This window comes from Brachycentrus maculatus, unplaced genomic scaffold (assembly GCF_059751285.1).
Source record: "Brachycentrus maculatus isolate JH-2025_06_01 unplaced genomic scaffold, ASM5975128v1 h1tg000240l, whole genome shotgun sequence".
NCBI classification, from domain to species: domain Eukaryota; kingdom Metazoa; phylum Arthropoda; class Insecta; order Trichoptera; family Brachycentridae; genus Brachycentrus; species Brachycentrus maculatus.
The window spans coordinates 876,374-894,728 of NW_028280991.1; the positions used below are offsets into that span (position 1 = coordinate 876,374).

At 35.0% G+C, this 18,355-nt stretch overlaps 1 protein-coding gene across 3 annotated transcripts in view; it reads left to right on the forward strand.

Moving 5' to 3' along the window:
• The window catches only part of GckIII (Germinal centre kinase III), a 172,500-nt gene that overhangs the window by 33,139 nt on the left and 121,006 nt on the right, over positions 1–18,355 (forward strand). Inside the window, exon 1 of one of the 3 annotated variants that reach the window (XM_088264962.1) lies at positions 2,170–2,502. The exons of the other annotated variants lie outside the window; for them this stretch is intronic. Within the exon in view, the coding sequence (XP_088121088.1) occupies positions 2,290–2,502 (213 nt within the window). The 5' untranslated portion in view covers positions 2,170–2,289. Of the gene's footprint in view, positions 1–2,169; positions 2,503–18,355 lie in introns of those variants that run through there. 3 annotated transcript variants of the gene reach the window in all.

An 18,355-nucleotide genomic window follows, 5' to 3' on the forward strand; every position in this document is an offset into this window, starting at 1 on the left:
TAGTTCAATCGCAGGGCACGCGTTTGTTATTACTCATTGTATACTGTTGTGTAATTTGGTTGGTTTGATATTATGCTATATGGATACATTGCAATGACACGTATATTTATTATTATTTATGTGTAACTTCGTGTTTTCGAGGATTTATTATATTAATCTTCGTGTTTTTCATTTTTTTCATTCGATTTTTTTTTCATTGAATGAAATATCCGTGTACTGATTGTGATTGTTTTTAATACATTGTTTGCGGGAAACGCTTGAAAGCGTCTTTAATATACTGTTGGTAGTGAGCGGGAGACGCTTCTAAGCCTTCTATTACTTTTGGTAGATCACGAGACGCCAACAACCATTGTACAGATCGGAGTAAGGCTTGCGGTTACTTGTGATTAGTATACGACCCTAATTAGTACAACTACTACAACAATGTGTTAATACGAAAAAAATCTCTTCTTGGCGTCTACGCTTTTAAAAATCACCAATGATGCAATCCTCTGCACTTTCACGTTGTTTGAATTTCTTTTCGCCTTTCAAATAAACGAAATATTTTGTATACGAAATCCACCGTCACACTTGGGAGGTGCTTATTACACATCGTTTATTTCCACAGTAATAACACCGTTACAACTCATATCGCTTTTCTCTTTGCTCCGCTAACTGAAAAGAATCCGCGTAGTTTCGTCTGGTGAGTTAAAAAAAAGCCATCAGTCACGCGTACGGTCAGCTATATAACTCGGTAGGCCTGTGCGTGCCCCGCAGCCCGTGGACGCGCACCTATTTTGATAGATGTAATCTCGCTTTCGGCGTTTAATAAGGGAGCCGCGTTGTCCGAATGGCGAGAATTAACAGCGATCGTGAATATTGAGCAGCTTATTGAAATGTAACATGGCACTTGTCGGTCAATGTAACTTGGTGTGAACAAAACAATAATCGCGCGTTTGCCGTTTGCTCATTCACACGTTATTGCGGTGATAAATAAAAATGAATTTTCACGAGTCTTGTCAATAAATTACTTATATACGTTATACAGTCTCCATGTTTCCGGCCTATTGGATTAGATTTTTTTTAAATTTCTTGTTGGATATTACAATACAATATATTGATAAAAATTGCTTTCCTAATTGAATTAGTTTTGTTTTGGCTGTCCGCAGAAAAAACACAAGTCGTGGGATAGTTGAAAAACATTGAAAATTGAGAGTTGCATAGACTATAGTATTTTTAATTTCCCGCGTTATACTTGCTTGCCCACGAACGATTCACTATCGAGTTATTTCCTAATTCTCAATGTTATAATTACAAATTCGAGAATTTTGGAAGTATCGCGACCTTGGGATACATAATTAACCAAAATGCCATAAGGTACGCTTCGGTTTCAAGGCTTCTCCGAGGAGCACATCCCACGTACCGGGCGTATTGCTCAATCTAAATGAGGTGATAAGAAAGTTCCTAAATCCCGTGCCTACCGGATGTTTTCGTGGCACGTCCTAAAGCTTTTGCCGAAGAACTCACCACACGTGCTTAGCATGCCTAATCGCCGACCTGGGAGGAGGAGGCAAGGGTGTGGAAGCCCTGCACGGTTCGGTATTGCGTCCAATTACTATTCAGCGCATACCTGCTATTGTCGCTTCACCGACCGCAATCCACTATTGTCTTCTTCGCCCCGGTCATCGCTGGACGTCTTCCGCGTAGCGTGCAGGTCCGTCGTCGTATGTCACCCACTATGTGTCATTGCAGCGTATCCATAGTGCATAACGGAATCTAATCTCGATGGATGAAGCGAAATTCCTCGTTCGCGATAAGCGCCGCTTTTGGCACCGTATCGAGTCCGCGATTATCGCCGAAGGTAGTGATACGCTCCAGTACGCGACCAAGTGAATGTGCTGTTGGCGCTGGCCGTCCTTTCTCGTGCCGCTCATAGTGTGAAGTGGATACCCGCTAGTGCTCTACTCGACGAGTGTTTTTCTTTGTGTCGGTCTCTGCTCTTATCAGATTTCGATTGATCTTGCCTTATCTCGATTTCCTCGACACCGTAGTTACGGTATACGCCGGCGATTTTGTTAATTTTTTTTTTAAAAAAATCTTCATTTCGCCATTACAGTTTTGTGAATTTTGGAGTACGTTACGTGGCGTACACGCTATTGTTTCATGAGGCCGTTATCTGGCTTAGTGATTTTCGTTATCGTTACCGAGGATTAGATGTTTCGGCTGGTTAATCCGAATTCCTTTCCGAGCGCTACTCAGTCGCTGCCAGTGTCGTAGTGTTCGGTTCGAGGCGGAGAAGCGTCCGGCGGCATGTGGAGTTCGTCGAGCGCCTCGGCCCCCGTGGTGGAGTACCGCGGCTGGAGCGGGGGCGCCATGTCCCTGCCGCGCGTGTCCAACGGCCCGCGCTGGGCCCCCTCGGGCCCCGCGTCCGTGGACAGGCGCCTGTCCCGCGTGCCCCCGCAGCCCTCCCGCCCCGCCCCCGCCCCCGCGCCCCCCAAGCAGCAGCGCCACACGCAGCCGAGCGTAAGTCGCGGACACGAACATCTTATTTATGTTCAGGAATGAGTATGTCGATCTGTCTGTCAGCGACGAGTATATAAAGGCAAGCCCTTGCGGCTCATATTCCAATCCAGGGTAATCTGGTAGACCCTGGATTAGGAATCCGTCCAGGATACCACACTATGAAGGCTGACAAAATTATATTTTAACTATATCATAATGTATTTATTTTATATAGGCTTATCTATATTTTCATATGAAATAAAAATGTTCTCACAGATAAGAAATTCACCAATTTATTTTTATCTGACAACTACACGTATCGATTAAAGAATATGTAAAGCCTCGTCTTTCGGAAACGGCGAGCACTTACGAGCCTAATATTTATTCTAAAACCCTCGACGAATCAAATAGACTGCCTAGACCTCCTTTCTGCTATCAATTTTAATATTCCACCGAGACGGACAAGGCTGTAATTATTTCTGTAGTGAAATCATAATGAACCGCTGCCGAATGAAATATTTGATTTCCAGACGTTTCCCGGCAACACATAGCTAACCCGAGTAAATCTACTCAAAATAAATACTCGTGTGATCTGGAATAATTATACACCAGGGACACTCCTGTGATCATTTTTTTAAATGCAGGTTATGTATATGTATGTATATTTATTTTGAATGTATTTACCAATAATGCCGTGTGTGACTAAAATATGTAGTTGGCTAAATCCGTGTAATAGGGTACAGAGAAAAAATAGCATTATAATTAAACAACTAAGCTGATTTTTTTATGCGATAAGTACATATATTGCATTCCGTATGCGTGTAGGAATATCTTCAATTTGATTTTTGAAATTGATGAATTCCGTTTTGTGGTGAAATTATAATGTTTTCACTCTTTTGTGTAAACCAAGTTCGTATGGAGTTTAAAATGTATTAAGCTGACAATAATGTGACTGACTACTTACTACATTGTGCGCCTACTACCTACTCGGGTCGTATAAGGATTCTGCCGTTAGGGCCCGCTGTGACGCGAATGCAAATGTCAAATGAATCGAGTCCCGCGTTCCTATTTCACTCTACGCATAGTATAAAGACTGTAAAGTCACAGAGATTTCGTGGCACGGTGCGTGCTGCCACTCTATCAGGTTGCAATACGTACCAGTAATAAGTCCACAAATAGTGTAGTGCTACAATAGCACCTCGTTCTATACCAAGATACGCTTATACACAATAAGTCCCTAAAGAGTAGTGCTACGATATAGCGCCCCGTTCTATACCAAGATACGCTTGTACACAACAAGTTCCTAAAGAGTAGTGCTACGATATAACGCCCCGTTCTATACCAAGATACGCCACACACAATAAGTACACAAATAGTGTCGTGCTACGATATAGCGCCCATTCTATACCAAGATACGCTGCACACAGTTTAGTACTACGAACATTGAACAAATTGAACACTACGACTATCAATTCTAGTGTTCGTATGAAGTGTTTCCACTCTCCCCTCAGACATTTTTTTTGACCGATAGTGTTCGACTTGTCCAATTGTAGCGTGCATTTGTAGCACTACAATTATTGTGCGATATACGAACGCTACATTTTCCCCGCACAAAATACAGAAATGTAGCATCCTACTCAGAAATATTTATATGTTAACAAAACAAACTTAATTTTTATTTCAGGATTTTGAATCACGGTTTTTGATAAGACATTATGATTAAACATAAAACGGAATTAACCCGCTTGTAGTAAAACACATTCTTATAGTCGGGTTTAACCTTCGGCATCTCTCCGTATCCCAGGTTCATGATGTTTACCTGCTATGAAACCTTGAAATATGCAGGTATGAGACTTAGTGAGCACATGCACGCTTCGAAAAAAAACTGTTCCTAACTGAAATTCTACAAAAAATGTCAGTTACGACAGTCAGCAGAGCAACGGCACGGGTGTGTGCGGGGTCTAACTGTTAATTTGTCATTTCGATTTAGTCGCTGGTGTATTATGGCGCTAACTTCAGCGGTAACATTAACCTATGAAATCACTCGAATTACTATACCATGACTATAGAATATCTCATTAGGATAATTCAAATGGACAATAGGTGTTATACGAGTATTCTAGGGCGGCGATGCATAGTTTAACAACGTTTGTACTATATTTTAACACAAAGGTGGCTGTCTTTACGTTAATTTTTGTATTATGTCAGAATTGATTTTTTTTTTTCGTATTCTAAACAGTCTTATATTGTCCACATTTTAATCATTTAATTAATGTAGATCGAATAATTTATTTAAAATATTCCTTAATTTCAGTTAATAATTGTTTATTGTTTTTTTTTCTCCTTTTTCTATCTCCTTTAATATCCTTTTTTCGTTATTATTACAATGTTTTTTTGATTGTTAGAGCCAAAATCACTCGTTAACGAGGCTTACAAAAAACAATTGTTTTCTCACGTACTCCACCCTCGGCTGGTCCGCCACTCCGGTTGATTTATATCAACAAAATCGATGCCATAATCGATTTTTTTTTGCTATTGTCTACGTTAATTTTTAACCTTGCCTTTATTTTTTAAACGTATGTATCACTATCAGTCCGCCTCCGTAGTGTATTGGTCAGCACGCTCGGCTACCGTTCTGGAGGTCCCGGGTTCGATTCCCAAGGGGGGTAAAATAAATACAAGTGATTTTTTCACTGTAATATTTATTCAATATTACCATGGACTGGTACCTGAAGCGGAGGGCTGATCACCTTTCCTTCATGTGTAAACAATCAAGATAACACTGCGTTTATATGACACAGTGCCCTATGCACCATTGGGGTGCGGATAAGGGTTTTATATTATTATATATATGTATCACTAAATAGCTCTTTTTCAATATACATAACAGCTTTTTTGCATGTTTATTGCATTGTTTTTCATGATTGTTTATTTTACTGTGAATCCGTATTTTTCCTTTTTTTGCGTACCGACTAAAGCCGGTTGTGCACTACACGGAATTTTACCGTCCGCCAGTCCGGTTTTGAAAAATGAAAGTGACGTCGACGGTTTAGTGTGATCGAATTTACGCGCAACGTGTTCAGGCACCGATCAAGAGCTCCGATCCGAAGAAAGATGGACAAAAGCACGAGCCAATCGTCGTTTTAAAACGCTAACTGACATGCCGGACGGTAAAATTACATGGAATCCCGGGTAGTGGATAAGCGCCCTAACGGTCCAGTCCCAAAAGTGACGGATCAGAGGTGCTTTTTTTTTGGCAAAGCATCCAAAATTTAATGATTCATTAATTAAATTACAGGGGTTCTACTGTAATTATTCACCTTCACCTTACTTTATAACGAGGTACAAACATATGTACTCAGTCTGAATTCTTTTCTTGCGTGTGTCTGATAGTTGTTGTACGTGTCAGTCCAATCTCATCTCAGTAGTTCAATTATCGAGTTACATCGTCATAATTATCGTTATTATATCAATTAAATTAGCTTTGTGCTTCCCTTGTTCGTGTGTGGCTCAAAAACCTTGAAGTGGTCGCGTAAATAGTATACTTTTATAATAAACAAAGATATTGTTCATGATCTCAATACATATATGTATATAAATAAAAATGTAAATGTTAGTCTGTTAAAAATTTCAAATCTTGTACAACTATTCACCGATTGAAATTTTGACTCAGCGTTGCATTCAAATACCCGCCTGTTTTTATCCATGTAAATAAAAATGTCACAGACGACAAGTGTTTGAAAATCTTTCTCTTATACCGCAATGGCAGCGCCATCTGTTTACGTAATGGCAATACACGCAATACTGAACTTTGTTCATGGTGGACAGCGAGCTTCTTGGCAGCTGCTGTCACTTAGCATTTCCAATGTTTTTATTTGAATTTTTTTAAATATTTAAATTTTTAGCAAGAGTTTTGTCATAATTACAAATAAATTGAGGGCCGTTTACATATCTAAAGACTTTTATTTACTTCTTAAAATATTAGTCTCACTCTTTGCATCATTTGTAACATCTTGAGATTTCTTTCATTGGCCAAATTCATAATTATGGCTTCTGTTTACTCATTCAAATTTTACTGCTATGTTTTTTTCACCTCCGATAGCATGTATGGTAAGTATATACTCTGATAAGCCTCATATCTCGCGTTCAAGTTTGATATGTCTTACACATAAGTGTTATCTTATCTCGAATGTAAAAAAAATGACGTGAGTCATGTGCGAAGAATGCGCAGTATTATTTTTATAAATTACACATTTGAATGGATATAATTCTTAGGTAAATACGACAATGATATTTATGATGTTTGCATAGGGTTTTACCCCGATTCAGTCACCTAAACCCAGATATCTTCAACGCTTAACGAGTGTATTTAAAATTTAATAAATAATCCATAATAAATTCACAACATTTTGAGTGTGTCCAAATCCTTGTTCACAAATCTGGGTTTCTCCACTTTGGATTCATTTTAAATGCTGGTTTAAGTTTATCACTTTATACACGTATTACATTCATCATTTTACCCATCCATGAAGGTCTCTGCTAAATAAAACGCTTTGTCAACTCGACCATAGTTGCTTCCGAGAACTCGCATTTAAAAAGGATATCAATCAAAGGAGAAATATAACTTTCGAAATTTGAGTAGTGTGGTTGTAAATCATGGGTAGAATGCTGACTGTGACATGTGTATAAAGTATAACTTAAACCAGTCTATGACAGGACGTAAGCCCTGTAAATACCCAGACATCCATGTTCTTCTTCATCTATGTTGAGATGTCAGTATCAATAATAAATTATCAGCAATTTGATGACATTGTTTTGTTGGGTTATTCGATTTATAATCATTTATTCGCTATTATAACACCTGTCTCACTCGGATACAGGATAATACATAATAGAATTTAAAAGATAATGTAAAATGCAGTCGGACCTGGATATGAGAGGGTCCTAAACACCGGGGTAGTTTTCTCTTATAAAGAGGTCTCTCATGTTGTTTTTAATGGATGGGTAAAATGACGAAACCTTTAGCCAACTCTCTTGAGGTTATGTCCAGGTCTCTTATATCCGGGTTAGACTGTAATCGGTTTCGTAAATTACTGTATGTAAATGGTTTCGCGCTGCTTGCCAGTCGAATCTTAGCAATGAATTATTCTTAATAAATCTTTCAAATTACTTTGAAATAAATAATTCATAGCCAAACAATGGTTTTTAATGATTTATATTTATAAGTTCGTGAAAAATTAACGTCGGTATACGAGGAAATGTTGTCACGTTGCGTGTTTGCATTGATATATGTGCCTTGATCAAGGTCAGCACAAAAATTATCGTGATTCGAATCGTTCGATTGCATTTATCTACATCTGTTCATCAAATTTTCAGTTGTTAAAATCAGTTTTTGTGCATTATCCACTGATAAATACCTATTTTTGTGTTGTATTATCGTTTTTGATTTTGCAATTACGTCAATCAAATATTTGTATATCCTGTTATGTATTAATCAAATAGTACACACAAATATATATTATAAATTTAATAGGAATATTAATATTTAAACTTATACTGATATGATTTTAAGGATGTTACATGCTAAGCAAACTTTGATGCGTTTTGTATCTACAAATTCTATAAAAAATCAACTATGTTTCACTTTCATCCCCACACTCTGTATCCATTGTATCCTCATCCAGTTAAAATAATTTATTTTTAAATTACCGTAGTTTTGTGTCTCATGTGCTTCAAATCAGTATAAACGCAACCAGTTTCGTTACGTCAAACGAAATTTCCAATAACAAAAAGTAAAAAAATGATAAATTCTGTGATTTTTTCAACTTCTTTATTATATTTTGTTCGTTTAGGCCCAATGTGATAAATCGCAATAAAATTTTCATTAAACCCAGGTAACATTTGACGTAATTATTTTTTTTTGTTGCTTATAATAATACGGTTTTTACAATGAAAAAAATCTGCGAAATAAATGTATGGTTTTGAAAAAAAGAGTTATTGAAGGGTAATCAGTTATTTTTTTCAATATATCTACTTTAAAAAGTCAAATTCCAATATATGTAAATATTTTTTTTTTTAAATAGTTGGGAAAGACATCTAGCCCTTAGCACGGCCTATCGCGTTCTGATTTTAGACGTTCGAGATCTCAGCCTTAAAGAAACGACACGTTGACAATTGGTTTTTGTTATTTGTGAATACGGGTTTTTTTGTTCTATAATAATTGTTCAATTATATGGTGTAACAGTCTTTAATCCTTATGGTCTGTAACAAGCCTCGTTTCAGCTGTTCAAGGCATTACTACAGCTCCAAATTGCAACACTACAGATAGTTGTTATCCTGATTTGGTAATAATGCCTTTCAAATGAGTCAATTGCTTTATCTTAATTATTATTTCACATTATTTTTAGGTGTCGGTGAGTAACGCAGTGATTCCTGTGTAATACATTTCCAGAGTGATCAATCTACTATCTTGTAAGCCATTTGTGTTTTGACTAACATCAGATTAACCCTTTTATTTCTGTTTACAATTGTGTCCAAGAAATCTTATGTGTTCGTTTTGTTCTGTAACATACTCGCATGACATTAATTTTGATGTGTGTATTGATTCGTATTTTATTAATAAGCTTAGGTACCTTCATGAAAAGCCATAAAATTACTGTTTATATTAATAAATATTAAAGTATTGCATCAGATAACTAAATAATACATATTTATCATTTGGATAGCTTTTTCTCTTGAAAGAAAATTCAATTGTAATCATCATGAAACTATTTTTTTGACATATAAAAATATTATAATTGCATACCATTTAAAAAGTGGTAATTTAAAATTCCATTGTCATACTTAAGTTATTACTGACCGTCATTCGCATCCAATGGTGCAAAGAGCACTCCAATTAATTGATGCAATGCTGATTTTATCGATATATATATATATATATATATATATATATATATATATATATATATATATATATATATATATATATATATATAAAGTCTAGGTGATCAGCCCTGCGCTACAGTTACCAGTCCAGTGTAAAGTCAAATAAATATTATAGTGAAAAAATAATAAAATTTACTTTGACCCTCCTGGAAATCGAACCCGGGACCTCCAGCTTGGTAGCCAAACACGCTACACCCTGCGGACAAGCATATCACACTTTAACTTGTCAATTATAAATGAACAAACAACAGAAAACATTATAAATTTATAATATTACGAACATGTGATTTAATATATTTCCAGGTTAAATTTTCATATCCACCTCTAATTTAACAATTCGCGATTTTAACCTAAAATGTTTCTTGGGTTCTCCAACTGAACTGAAGCTTCACGTTAAATTCTGTTTAATTAAGAAGAAACCCAAGGTCATGTAGCTTGCTCCAAAGTTTTTCGTTCCCATTTTTCCGACTCTTGAATTTGCGGAAAGTTACTCGTGTCTAACTCGTGCGGCTTGCCTCACTGAGCCCGTCAGACAATAATTCAATTATCGTCGAAAAACTTACAAAGTAACTTGTGCTTATAAATCTGTATTATTGTGGAAATACCTAGTATCTGTTCTTAATGTTACCATGACATAATACAGTGGTACCTCGGCTTACGAAATCATTCCTGGCTGTGTGATAAATGCAACGTAGTAATAACAAACTTCATAAGTACGCCACGTGTGCAAGCGCAGTGGATCGCTGTTCGTATGTAGAAGTTAATATGATATAAAATCTATTCGTGTCTTAAAAAAGTTTTTATGTTGAGCCATAGGTCGGCAATGTGTGGCTCGGGAGCCGCATGGTCTCTTTGACCTTTTAAGTGCGGCTCCGGCACAAATATCCGCGGGAAGGCTCTTCGACTCTACGTATTCATGCGAACAATATTTTTGAAGCGTGAATCTTTTTAAAAGACAACTGGGAATCGCGGGTCTTATTGATGAGAACCTGCAAACGCGCTAAAAATAACGACATTCGAACTTGACTTCGTCAAACTTTCAAATGCAAAAATATTATTTGCAATAAGCAGTCTTCTTATGGATACCTTACTATTAAATTTTTTTTTTTATCAATTAATGAAATGCTTTTTAAGTGTAAAATCATTGAGTGAACCTGTAATTTAATAAAGGTCTCAAATTGTAATTAACGTGTACTAGAATTGCAAAAATTGCATAAAGAATGTCCGCCTCCGTAGTGTAATGGTCAGCACGCTCGGCTACCGTTCTGGAGGTCCCGGGTTCGATTCCCAAGGGGGGTAAAATAAATATAAGTGATTTTTTTCACTGTAATATTTATTCAATATCACCATGGACTGGTACCTGAAGCGGAGGGCTGATCACCTTTCCTTCATATGTAAACGATCAAGATAACACTGCGTTAATATGACACAGTGCCCTATGCACCATTGGGCTGCGGATAAGGGTTTAAAAAAAATGAAAAAAAAGAATTGCAAAGAGATTTGGCTCTCACGATTTTGTTTAAATCGTTGTCATGTGCATATTTTGCTCTTTGGCTAATAAGTTTGCCGACCACTGCTGTTAAGTGATTCGCAAGTCGCAGTACATTTGCGTAGGTACTCACATCCCACAATGTTTCATATTTTCATACACGATCAATTAAAAAAAAAACTGACCTAGAAATCCAATTATATGTCCAGTTTTGTCGTATACTCATAATATTCATCTTCTTACGTAGATTGTAAATTTGTAGAGGGTTTTTTTTTAATTTTTCACCCACACAATACGTGAATGATATAGTTTTGTTGTTGTTGTAGTAGTCTGTTTTTGGCTGGATATTAAAGATTGTGGCGTTCTTGAATCTAAGTAATATTGATAGAACCATGGTTTCTGATGGATGTCTTCCAATGCATGAAACGGTACTAAATTACATAAGAATTAAAAAAAAAAATTGAATTCAGCCGAAATGAGACCTCTTAGACGAATGTACGGCAAAACGATTTATGATAGATGTTCGAATAGTGGTATAAGGAAAGAATGCAAGGATGAGATAGGCATTATCGATAACATTAAGAACGGTTTGTTGAGATAGTTAGGGTATGTGAATCGATTCACATACCCAAATCATTTTCAAACACCGCATCGAAAATGATGTGGAATGCATCAAAACACGTGTGGAAATAGATTTTAAGAAATAATGGTATTTACTAAGTAAAACTTAGTAAATACCATTATTTAAAAAAATTTAAATAGTCAGTTTTTAATTTAACTTTGTGAAAAATTTTGATGTTGATTTTTTACTGTCTATTTCCATTTTTGGGTAACACTACCTTAAAAATTATGTTAAGTTTATAGTGTAAAATTTTAAAAAACATTGTTTGGATGGTCAAATTTATACCATATCGCTCACTCCTTTCAACAACATCATATGTCAAAAATCGTCAATTTTCATTTCATTGTTTTTGCATTTTGAAGAAAAGATATTGTTTAGTTATTTTTCTTAAATATTTTTCAAATGGAGAAAAAACATTCAGGTTTTACCTAAAAAGATCTGTCGCACAGGAAAAAGTTCAATAAGTGGCTTGGTATTTATTTTAAAAACATTTTATTATATTTTTTAACTTTAAAAACGATATCCTTAAGTTTTTTTTATATATGACGTTGTTGAAAAGAGTGAGCGATATGTTTCATCCTCTTGAATTAACTTGATGCTAGAATTTGTTGGATATTGCAATCGATAGTTGGCCAAGTCCAAATAACTTTCATCATCCATTTCAACTCGGAGGCTGAGCGGAGTGGCTAGCGGTCGGGCGTATTAGCGATGCTTCGCTCGTTTTACGCTGCCGTTTCTTCGCTAGATTTCTATAGCATTTCCATCGCTGGACCCAATTAGCTTTTACTTGTATACGTACGAAATAATTCACAAAAGTCGACTTGGCGTGACGGCCGTCCGATCGGACGCCGGCGAGCACACTTTTACTTTTTCTTCACCAACTTTGCAGCAAACTCCGACAATAATGGGAAAAAACGCCTAAGATCAGACGTATGGCATTTTCGGAATTCAGATAGTGTCATTTTTAAATGTGTGCATTGGCCCTAACTTCGGAGAAGCTTCTCAACACATTAGATTCAATTACAAAAGAATGTACAGTAAAATCTTGATATAACGGACCAATTGGTGGAAGCGCGTGTCCGTTTAAGCCGATAGTCTTTTTTATAAAAATAGTTTTAAAATAAATATTTAAAAAAATGAATACTGTGTTTAGATATAAATAAAGAATATGAAATAAAAACAAAATTATATTTATTGTCTTCGGACATTCGTCAAGTGACGTTGCTGTTTGATATCGACGCGCTTGATTTCGGTAATCCTGTTTTGAAAACGGAATCAAGTTTTGTTTGCACTTTTGAATGTGTTTTTTTTAATCAACTCTCTAAAATTTTAAAATTCGTAAAATATAGTTGACCTTGTTCGTTATCTGACGAATAGTCAATAAATGTTATTAGATCGTCGATATGTGATCTTATTTTTTGGCATGCGGTATTATGGCTCAAATTCTAGTACTAGACGTATGATGTGATTATCATGACCGCTAAAAATTGTTAACATGCGGCGACACTTGAATTTGACCAAAAATAATATTAATATGAGTTTTTTGTACATTTGACCGGATTTTGTCAGTTATATCGAGGTTATACTGTACTGTCAACGATCTATGAAGGCCATTTTATTTTTAAATGTAATACGAAACATATGAAAATAACTATCTTTATCATTTCTCGTAATATTTGTGTATCGGACTTTTGGAAGTGTAGCCGACGTAGAATAGGCTAGTTTAAGATATTTTAAGAATAAAATAATTGTATTGTAGCATCATAGAAATAAGTTAGCATTAAGCATCAAATTGTCTCTTACAAAGGGTAGGAGACTGGGGCTGAGAGTGGGTGACGACCGGCAGTTATATATTTAAATTGTACGCAATAATTTGATAAGACGAGTTTTGTTATGCTGATGTTATTTATCTAAATAGAGTAAAGGAGTCTTTTTTTACTACGATCTAAATATATTTTTAGAATCCGTATCATCTTTAGATAGTTTGTTATGATTCTTGATAAGTGTATCTAGTATGACAAATAATAACCTCCCTAGGTACAAGAACGTACAGGTACTCAGCTACGTAAATTTCGCTTTTTATCCTTAGTCGGATGTAGATTTACATAAAATAATTTTTCATATATTTTGTAATTTATAATGACGAATAACGTTAAAAAATGCTCTTCATTTTTAGTTTTTGAATTATCGTAAATTTTTATGTAATTAAATACAAAATTTAATTCGTTTGAATGTAGGAAGTAAAAAAACTCGCCAATTAATTTCTGAAAAAATCTGGCTCTTCCGTATGATCTAATGTGGATATCGCGTGTCGGTATCTATTATTTAATATAATTTGATAGCTATAATAATTATACTTCAGCAGATTGGATTAATCATCATTTATATTTATTTTTATTAAAACCCTTTGTAATTACGTTATATAAACAAAGTAAATACGGTAATAACTTGAATCGTTTTTGCTGGATAAGGGTTTTATACCCATAATTATTTTCATGTCCCTGTTGCGATAACGTGATACGTTCAGTACAATGGTTATTATAATACTTTTCCCCCCATGAGTCGATTTTACTTGTAAAGGAATGGAATTCATTTTCAGGCCCACGTTTACCTAATTCAGACCAGGAGCAGTATTTTTCAGGGCCTGAAACATAATTGTATTACTTTACCAGCTACAAAGTATACTAAAGTAACAAACTTATAACCTAGCAGTCTTAGTCTCGCTCAGAAGAAATACGCGCTGGGATATAAAGGTATAAGTTTTTTTAGGTCCAATCGACCAGGGGACTATACTGTCGCTGACAGTGTAGTAGAGATTTGACCTTTAACCATGTGTTAAACATTTTGTGTAATTTAAAGTGTGTAAATAGTGCTATGGTAGTGAAGGGTAGTATTGTTTGCATGCTGTGGTAGTGATTGTCCTGACGAAGAGACGGGTACGTCTCGATACCGGTAGACATGAAAATCTCGGTGAGTGGTTATATATTAATACTACAAACATTTTAGTAAAAAAATAAATACTTAAAAATGACTAACCACAAAGTAAATGCTTTAAATATTAATATTGAGAATATGATCTTTATCACCCTGCGAATCAGACATTTGCCGTAAAGATTTAGGTAGCTAGACGGTCCCAATTAAATTAATTAAATTTGAGGATTTATTAATTTATTTTACCTCTTTGGTGATATGATATCGATACGAGTTAAATAAAAATTACAATTAAAACTTTTTTATCACTTAAAACATATTATACAACATTTCAAAATTCAAGTTTTGTTTGTCAATGTGGATTGAGCGATGAATGTGACACAATATATAAAGCGATCAATCCAATCAGAGTTCGACAAGTTGGACACCCTGTAACTACCCAGACATCCATATTCTCATTTCAATACGCTTCTTTATCTATCTTAAGATATCATTGAAATCTTGATTTAAAAAAGATAAGTATGATTTGGAAACACTCAAAATATTATGAGTTAAACTTTTTAATCGATAAGCGATTATCATCACACAATTGGTCGTAATTTTGTAATTCTGCTGTTAATCGTTATATCTCCATCAATGGTATTTAATCACGAGCTAGGAAATACAGCTATTTTAGTCATGAACCTGAAGAGATACATTAGGAAATCATTCACAGGTGAACTTTCTCGCCTATTATTTGCTTCATTTCTCCAACTAATGGTTACATTGTGTTTGCGGAGTGTAATTGAGTATTACAGACTATTATTCTATTGAATTGTCATAAGAACGTTGTCCTATTCCGAACATTGACGCTATTTAACCTCAAGTTTAAGTAAATGTTTCCTGTTCATTATTTTACTTGTATTTAAGGCTTTGAATATTATAGTTTCACTAAAATTCAAGAGTTTAAAAACTGCAATTAGTGAGTTTGAAAGAAATATAAGGTTTCATTGATTTCAACATTTTTTCGATACAATCTTCTTCCTGGCTACATCCCAGCTTATTGTCCTTGTATACTGCTGGGGTCAGCTCTCCTCGTCCTCAGGTTATAGGTCCTTCTGTCCTGGACAACGTCTCCTAAGCCATACCTTCGAATCATGTTATCTTTCCGCTTCACCCGTGAATTCCTTGGTCTTCCTTTAGATAACTTTCGAGAAAGATCCATTATATTGCCTGGATATTGTTTGTTTCGATACAATATCTTTTAAAAATCAACCAAATTCTTTATAATGCATTCCGTTATTACGGAGTAAATGTTGTACGAAAGAGAAACCATAAGTTATGCATGTTTTTGTTTTGCTAGTTAGGACTAAGTTGTTATTTTATATTATATTATATTGATAATTATATATATGACTACGCCTTGAAAGATCCTAACATTTAATTTAAAAATATTAAATTAAATTAATATAAAGGTTCTTAACCTCAAGATTTCGTAACATATCGTTTTCCTTCCTTCCTCCTTGCATGCCCCAAGTGTGTCCGAACGCGATTGCTTTTTAACGATACCATTTCGGCCAGGAGACCATAAGAGCGCTGGGTAGCCGTTAGTTCGTTTCCAGTGCTAACGTGACCAGACTGCCAACTCACGCGCTGCATAAATACTTGTGTACTTTAATCCGTATCATTCACCCAATACTTAACCTGATTTTAACACAATGATTGCTTCCTCGCTTAAAGGTTGTTCATTTAATTTATTGGCTTTTGATTTTTTAAAACTATTAAATATATATAATTATAACTCTTTTTATATTTTAAATATTAAAATCTAGCACTGATTTTTAGGGTCTACTAAGTTGTATATTAAAAAAAAAATAAAAATAAATATTGGTGACAATTCTTTCGCATTGCTAGGGAATTTTAAACTACCTACTGTATTTGTTTGATATTGCCCTAATCATGCATTATCAAAATACCGAAGTAGTTTGATAATGCCCTTAAAGGGCGAAACGATTGTCACAAATGTAATTTTAAGGTTTTTTTAACAACAAAATATATAACTTAGTAGACCCTAAAAAGCAGTGTTTGATTTTAATATTTCAAATATAAATTATGGAGTTTTACAAATTAAACGTCATATCAATAAATAATCAAACATTGTGCCCTAAAACATTCTAGAAGTATTAAAATAATCACATATCATCGTTCTAAAAAACCACTATGATTTGATTTAGTTCCCCATATCGAGTGGTTCGGTAGAAATCGGTTATTTATTGGATATGCTAAATTCTTTAAAACTTTCTCCCTTATTATTTTTACGAGAATGCAGGCGAATATAATGTTTAATATGACCAATTATATCGATAATAAGAGCTTCATGCGCTATTAAATTAAATAAATAGTATTTCATTTTATATATTAAAAAATAAATCAAATTTCTAACATTGAGGTAACTTTTTTGGGTTGTAATAAATATTTTATTTTTGTAATACGTATGCATTAACGTGCCCGGGGCATGGTTGATGGGTGATATTTTTTATGTACTTAGAAAAAGCTCTTCTAAAATAGCTTTTTGTTTATTTTTTCTATTAATGTTTATTGTTGTAAAAGAAAAACACATTTTTTTTACCACATAAGTGTTTTTCTTTTACAATTTCATCATGCCTTACTTACCACAAAGTGAATGCCGAAACAATAAACGTTTATTTTTTATCATATTATTTTTTGACATCTCATCAAAGATGAGGCTAATCCCTCTTAAAAACAGGCCGCAAGGCCTACAATAAGAAGAAGAAGAAGAAGAAATCAAAGATGAAGAAGAATATGGAAGTCTGAGCATTTACGGGGCTGACGACCAAAAGATAATATGAAAATAACTCCTGTAATTGGAGATAATTTAGATTTTGTGAACAAGTATTTGGACACACTCAAAATGTTGTTTATTATCATCATTATTATTGTATTTGCTAAGATATGGTATAAAAGCATTTGTTTCTAAAAAATAACTTTCGTATTTCAGTTTTGTTCGCGGAAACAAGAGACAGAATCAAATTAAAAATGCAGCTTATAATTTGATCAGTTATTTTATTCAAATTTTGGGTATCACCTAATCTTTGTTTACGAATCTGGGTTTCTCCAATAAGGTTTTACTTTTTACATGTTTCTTTGATTTGCGAGCAAGGATTTGGACATACCCAAAATGTTAGGTATTTCTCGTCATTGGCAGTTTTCCAGACCAATTTCCCGACTTCATTCTGTAAGCCAGCGACCTCTCAATTGACCCCTCTAATCTCCGGCGTGCCTACTGCTCTACGCGCTGACGAGATAATTGGAAGACACCCTTCACCTTTCATCGCCGGTGACGTCATCGCTAATCGGCATGGACTGGCCGGTGACGTCACCTCTAATCCCACCAATAGCGCTAGTAATGACTCCTTGATCCCGTTCAATACGAAATAGCATTTAACCCCAATACGCGTTGCCTGTCTATCTACAGAGGATTGATCTCGGCTTTCCGAATTAATGGATTTTATTTTATTCGATTTTTTCCCATCTCGCACGTAAATACAAATACAAAACTAATAGTAAGTACGTCAAATCAAAACACAAACTTCTTCTTCTTCTTCTTCTTCTTCTTATTGTAGGCCTTGCGGCCTGTTTTTAAGAGGGATTAGCCTCCTGCGATGTCGATTCCCAGCTATCGACCCATCTCTTTGGTGTTCTGCCCGAAAGTCGTCTACCATGGGATTGGCCGTACTTTGCGACGCTGGGGAGTATGGATGGTTCCATTCTCCTCCAATATAAACATACATTTTAAATGGTAGATATCCGCATCGAATTGCGACCACGTTTGATGCATTTTGACGTTTGATTTTGCATTTATCAAAATTAAATCGAAAATTGTTCCT